The 7341-nt window shown below is 36.3% G+C and overlaps 1 protein-coding gene across 1 annotated transcript; it reads left to right on the forward strand.

Moving 5' to 3' along the window:
• The first annotated feature begins 5306 nt into the window (after positions 1-5306).
• Positions 5307-7044, forward strand: LOC103950836 (transcription factor TCP15). Its single transcript, XM_009362077.3, has one exon. The coding sequence runs from the start codon at positions 5676-5678 to the stop codon at positions 6879-6881; it is 1206 nt and encodes a 401-aa protein (XP_009360352.2). The 5' UTR covers positions 5307-5675; the 3' UTR covers positions 6882-7044.
• The last annotated feature ends 297 nt before the right edge of the window (positions 7045-7341 follow it).

Raw genomic sequence — 7341 nt, forward strand, 5'->3', positions numbered from 1 at the left:
CATATCAGTGTATTTTCAAAGTCGATGTGAGTGTGAGAGACTCATAAATATGAATGGTCAAGGTCGGTCGGCATTTGCATGCACGGCGTATTCTACCACGGCTGATAGTATTTTGTACGTAAAGAAAATTGGACGGTGAAGAGTTGAAGCATGCAGCTGTCCTCTCTGCTGACAGAGACCATAAAATTATGAAAGCACCACAAAGATGGAAAGGATATCAGAAGGAGGAGACCCGTCGCACAGTTTCTAGCTACCAACAAGGCAACCAGCTACTAAAACTAGGTAAGGTCACCGCAAGCAATAGCTGTGGAATGACCCACAAATATTCATCAATACATTTCTTTCTGTGCATAGTACGGAAAAGTGCTTATTGGATTCTTCAAGCTGGTTAAGCTGCTTAAAATAGTGCACTCATGATTAATTACATGATCCCAATAACCTGTCATTCAGTACTTCATTCTTTCCCTTCATTTTATTTTGGATTAATATTGTGCATGCGTGCACAACTGTCATTCCATATCTTTCTAGCTAGCTAATATTCTTCTAATCATAGAAAAGAAATTCATCTATGCATGCTAAGAAGGTAACTGTTTAAATATAATTATCATCAGTCTACACACAGACGGGTTGTAACTACATTATTCTGCATAGGGGTTACTTTGTGTATATGCACATGATAGCTTTTTCTCACTCCTTTCCAATCCGCAAGTTCCAATCCTTTTGTTCGAAATTTCTTCGTTCATATCGAACCGCTTGAGAATCAAATCATGTTCCACAAGACCCTATATCAGCTATACATCCTCTTGCATTTATGCCGGCGACGTCGTTAGTCCTATGGGTGTTGGCTTATGTAGATAAATAATGATGAATGAACTGTGGCATTCCACTCGCCGCCAATGCGGAAGGATTTCGTCAAAAAGAATGGAACGTTGCTTCGATATGCTGAATGTGTTAGATCTCGTACAAAAGCAAGTTCTTTATTAAATAGAAATTCGAATTTGAGACCTCGTTTGATATTAAAAAGAAAGATGGCAATGGATTAAGAATGTGTTAGTGTGTGACATGATTTATGAGAATCAATTGCCCCGCAGTTGGTCATTAACAAATGGCTCATGCATAAACAATTGATGCTACTTAATTAGCATGCCCATTTGGACAACACAAAAGGCCATAAACTGGAATTTTTTAAACCAGAGTCTTTATTTTTTGCCAAGAATTTGAGTATAAAGGCAAGAGATATTAAATCCATGGTGCTTATAATATGTTTGGATATGAATTGAATTGTATCTTTTGAAGAAAAAAAAAAGAGGGACTGGCTTGGCCTAAAAGAGGACGAAAATGATTTATTTATAGCTCGGCCAACCACCAACATTCCGACAAATTTGTTTATATGATTGAATCTGATGAGCTAGCCTGTGTGGAGGGTAAGCTATCTTCATCACCCTCATGAATATGATAGCCAGGTACGTAACAAGGCACGTGATTTCTTAGGCAATCATCGTCAGGTATTAATCCCATTGGTTTCTTTCGATAGCCCTTCAACGGTGTGGATTCAATATTGTGATGTTGGAGAGAGAGATTAGAACCTACGATACAGGTGGGCAATTTTTTTTTTTGGAAAATGCCACCTTTTTTTTAGGGTAATACTAGGTAGACCAAAATTTTAAACTAAATTTGCAAACTAAATAATGTGTCACTAATAGGAAATAAGCAAATCAACACTTAAATAATAATCAAATCATCAACAACCACAACATTTAGTTATCAAATTTAGTTAAAATTTGTTCTATCCAGCATTACCCTTTTCTAAAAGTAATAATTCTTATGTTTTTGTCCATTATACTCTGACATATATGTGTAGAAATTGAACAAAGTTGGGGTTCCAACATAAAAATATGGGGAGTATCTCAACCACTTATAAGCCCATGCAATGTCTCTCCTCCTATCAATGGGGGATTCATTCTCAACACCTCATTCACGTGTGGCGAATTTTCATGTTTAACATGTGAATAACACAACGGGATGATATGGAGCCCGTGTGGCCGTTTGGCTTCACACGTGGGACGACCTGCTCTGGTACCGTGAAGAAAGTTGGGGTTCCATCTTAAAACCAATTAGCAATATGAAGAGTAGCCCAACCTCTTATAAGCCCATGCAATGTCTCTCATCCCATCAATGTGAGACTCATTCTCAACATAAATAAGTATTTGAAATGCAAAAAAATATTGAATTTATGCACAACATATAAAAAATATTTGAAAAAAAAGTGTAAGAATTACATGTAAAAATTTCTACTTCCACGAGAAGAAGCTGAGTCTAATTCATTTTCTTATATATATGTGTGTGCGCGCGTGTATGTGTAAAGAGCTTGATAGTGCTATTTTTGTCACAACCATTTTGGTATTTGTAATTTATTATTTTACAATGGTGTTTGGTTTTAACCTCAAGATAAGAGAAAAGATGTAATTGAAATAAACTTATATTATAATACATGATTTAATTTTTTAATTATAAATGTTATTTTATACTAATCAACACTAAGTGGAAGAAAAAGGATCTAAACATGAGACGCAACGAGTTAAAAAAGATAAACCCTAATCATTAGAACAATTCACCATTTATAAAACAGAATAGAAATTAATATAATAAAATAATAATTGATTAATTAATTAAGTTGGGTGCAGAAAAGTAAATGTCTTGGAATACTAATGAAATGACCAGGCACTGGCTAGTTAGTGCTAGTCATCATAGTATTAGCATTCAAGTTTAATTAGTTTACTACAAGTTAATCAGACGTGAAAGATAATGATCGATCGATCTCTCAATTCAATTGTCATTATCGAACGCCAACTGTTTTTATTTCCATTTACGTGTAAAGATTTATTTAGTTTCTACGTACATATGTATGATTACTATCTGCTGGATAGGTTTGTTGGTTGTTGAAATGTAATTGTTTCTGCTTCCGATTTATGTTCTTTTTTTCTTCTCTTTGCTCCCTTTTAAGTAACACTAATTGACTATTAGGTGTGTTAAGCACATCGCTTGAGATCTACAATGTTCTAAAGTTCAAATCCTCAAGAAAAAAATTGAGATAAAGATTAAATTACTTCGCGAACACTATGACATTTATGTGTGCTAGCCCCAATATTCATCAAAAGTAGTCACGATACACTCTACTGAGATATTATATATATGTTATAATTTATTTGTAACCTTCTCATATATTATATTCTGCTAAAAATACCTGTTACTTGGCAGTGATGCAAAATCATATAGATGCATTATGTGACAATTACAGCAACAAAAAAGTATAATCTTACTAAGTCGGGTTGACTATATAAATACTAGAACGTCATTGCGCATAGTCGTTAGTTCTAAGTACTCTATGCATTTTTTTAGAGTTTCTTTCCAAGTCTTCATAGGTCTTCCTCTATCCCTCTTTCTCTGAGCTTCTGTCTCATAATTGCATCTTTTAACCGCAATATCTGCAGATTTTCGATTCACATATCCAAACCACCTTAACAAATTTTAGAGATCATCTTCCGTTTGATTTAGTTCAAAACGATCAATACATAGAATCATTAAGCAAATTTCAGAATTTGAACGTTGAAAACATAGTCCTTGAGTCATGAGGACCAAATATCTTGTGCAACGTGGCTCACATGTATTGAATAGAGAACACCAAAACTGTAGGGTATATTTATGTAGGGACACAAGCCTCTGCATTATGGCGTTTGAAATAAAGTTAATTAATTATTGAGTATCCTATTCTTTAACATAAAGATAACTTTATTATTCTTATCATACATATATGTTTATCCTTGGTTGTTTTAGTTGATAGTTTAGAGCTTTAAGTGGTATATGTAGCGATCGCGAGTCTCTGCATTTAGATGTTTGAATAAGTTAATTAATTATTGATTATCCCATTGTTTACTATAAATATAACTTTATTCTTCTTATCATATATTATTACATGCCATATATGCATGCTTCAACTATATGTAAAATTTTAACAAAGTCACAGTTTTTTTACAGCTCGTATATTAATCCTTTATGTGTGTTTGATAAATGTAATATTTGGAACTTAACTATGGTATATTATTATCCATTTATTGTTAGAAGATCCTCGAGGAGGTGGCATAAAATGGTGGAAAGTGGGAACCCTATTTCCAAAGGCAAAGGGCAAAGGTGCAAAGGCAAAACCGCAATGATTACATGAATGCGATTGGAGCCACTGGATAATCTTTTTCCTCTTTAAATTACCAATCAGTCTATTAGGGTTTTAAGAAATGTTAAGGGAAATTTCTTAAATGTGAGATTTTTTTACAGATTCTCTACTATACTTCACAGTTTAATTTTAATTTTATTACTAATATTATAAAATATTATGTAAAAGATTTAAGGAGATAAAGAATTTATAAAAAATCATACTTTTAAGAGGACTCCTTAATCTATCTATGGGGATTTTGACTTGGCAGAGTGGGTCCCCACCTGCGGCCACCACCTTCTTCATGAATTGAATGGTAAAGAGCACCACACGTGGAGTCTGAATCAAGGAACTGTCCAACCACAATAAAAAGGACACAACTCAGCAAATTTAATTTATATTTTTGGTAGGAAATCAAACGGAAAAAAAATGAGAAACGTCCAAAGTTGCAAACAAACTCTCATCCTTCTAATGAATGAAAGCAACAATTTCAATGGAGAAAACTATTGTTTTTAAGAAAAAAAAAGAGCGGTAATATTCCAAGAATTATAGAACCAAGTTCATGCAGACATAGAACATGATCAATAAATAAAAATAAATTTTAACGAAAAATTTCCGGTATTGTTTATTTTAACGAAAAACCATATTTTTACACTAAAAAGTCAATCATGGTACTATTTATTTTATCATTTATTTTGTCCTTATCATTAAAACTCAAAGTTTTCAAACCCTTTTCATTAGTTTTTATTAAATAAAAAGTATTTTATCATAATGGTAAGAAACATCAATACATATGTAGAACAAACATGATAATAAAAAATATTTTAAATTGTAATTGAATGATTTAACCATTAATAGTTCAAGTATTCTTTCAAGGATCATCTCTTATGTCTCATCTCACAAGGCGTCCCTCAAACTTATTTGATGAATTCTTCAATACAATAGGATTGTTAGATTATTAAAATAATTATTTTGGCCAATCCTTAACGTCATATCGTGACGAATCTAAATGTAAATCTGAAATAATTACAACTTAAAACAAAGAGAGAAAATTGTTCTTTATAATATGCATGTATATATATTTTAGATTTTTATTATGGATCATAGGCCAACCATATAATTCCCACTCATTATTTTTGTTGCTTAAAGCTTGCCTGGCCTCTTCCCTTGAGTCTTGACCCTTATCCTTTCTTTTCTGTTCTCTTCTCTTCTCTCTCAAACAAAAGAGAGAAAAAAACAACTCAACTCAACAGCTGCTGAGCTGCCACCTTCCCCCTTCTGCAAAGAATTTCATGCTCCACAGTCCACACGAGAGAGACCCACTAGGCCAGGCCAGGCCACCACAAATTGATAGAAATTGCGCTGCTGGGTCAGCTTTCTACAGTTGTTTGTACCAGGAGAAGAAACCAAGGAAAAAAAATAAAAATAAAAAATAAAAAAATAGTGAGTGATCGATCGTCCCCTCCATATGATCATGGAAGCAGATAATGGGATCCGCTGCAGGCCCAATTTTCCACTACAATTCCTCGACAAAACCAACCAAGTCGATGACGATCCAGAACCAGCCGCTGCATGCTCTACTGTCGCCGATCCCGGTTCAGACCCCAACAGAACCGGTTCCTCAATTCAAGAACAACAACCCAGTAACAAGAAGCCTCCCCCGAAGAGGACATCCACCAAAGACAGGCACACGAAAGTCGACGGGCGGGGCCGCCGCATCCGCATGCCCGCCACGTGCGCAGCTAGGGTTTTCCAGCTCACGCGGGAGCTAGGGCACAAGTCCGACGGTGAGACCATCGAGTGGCTCCTTCAGCAGGCCGAGCCTTCTGTCATCGCCGCCACCGGAACCGGCACTATTCCCTCCAATTTCACTTCCCTCAACATCTCGCTCAGGAGCTCCGGGTCCAGCATGTCGGCGCCGTCGCACTACTTGAGGACTAACGCGAGTAATTATTACTTCAACTCCAACAACTTCGGAGCAGCTGCGCCCACCTCGCAATTGGGTACGGCGGAGCACTCGCAGCGCGGAAGGATTTTGTTTCCCGGTGCAGGGTTAATGTCGTCTGAGAGTTCTCCTCCGTCGTCGATGTTGTGGAATTTCAATAATTCTGGCAACGATAATATAAGTAATAATACAATGTTGGAAGCCAAGCAAGAGTTAGGTGATCATCATCAGGCTGTTACTCTCGATGAGGCAAGTAGTATGGCGAGAAAGAGAATTCGGCCGGAGCAAGATTTGTTATCCGCGAGTACAGGTTCAATTCCTGCGAATCAAAATACAATTCCGGCTACATTTTGGATGGTGGCAAATAATAACCCTAGTAATAGCCAAGGGAGTATTCACCACGAACACATTAATTCCATTAATCCCATGTGGACAATTCCGACAGTTGGTAACGCCGGCAATATGTATCGAGGGCCCGTGGCTGGCGGTGGCCACGGCTTGCATTTTATGAATTTCGCTTCTCCATTGGCTATATTGCCTGGCCAACAATTGGGTACAGGGTCAATTACAACAACTCAAGGCGCCGCCGACAGCCACTTGGGAATGATGGCCGCGCTCAACGCATATCGGCCTATTCTTGGCGGGGTAGCCATGGAGTCTCCTGCGAATGGGCAGCATCCGCACCAGGGAGCGGACGAGGGACATGATCGTAATACCAATGCTAGGTAGTCTCTATTAATTAATCCTTGCTAGGTTAAGTATTCCAATAAGAGTACTATGGTTTTTGGTACTTTTATTTTTGTTTTTTAGAATTAATAATTACTAGCTAGTTTCTTAATTAAGTGCATATATGTCCATTTTGCAGTGAAGGCGCAAGTTTGATTGCTTTGAATTTTGAGTTAATGTTGGATATTTGGTGTGAGTCAGCCAGTAAGAAGATTTTATCAGGGTTTTTTATTAGAGGAAAAATTTCGTTTATAATATGGGTGAACGACAATTGTGTTTTAATTACAAAAACGTATGGCATGTTTTTTGGTATGATTGGACTGTAACCAATGTATAGCTTCATCATGCATGTTTAAGTTGCTAATAACTATTAATTCAGAATATGTGTTGCCATAATATATTTGCCACGGATCGAGTTCAGGAAAGCCTACATGCATGCATTTCTGTCGTTAATTACTAATGA

This window comes from the organism of the source record quoted next, unplaced genomic scaffold, assembly GCF_019419815.1.
Source record: "Pyrus x bretschneideri cultivar Hongxiangsu unplaced genomic scaffold, Pyrus_bretschneideri_v1 Contig6, whole genome shotgun sequence".
NCBI lineage: Eukaryota > Viridiplantae > Streptophyta > Magnoliopsida > Rosales > Rosaceae > Pyrus > Pyrus x bretschneideri.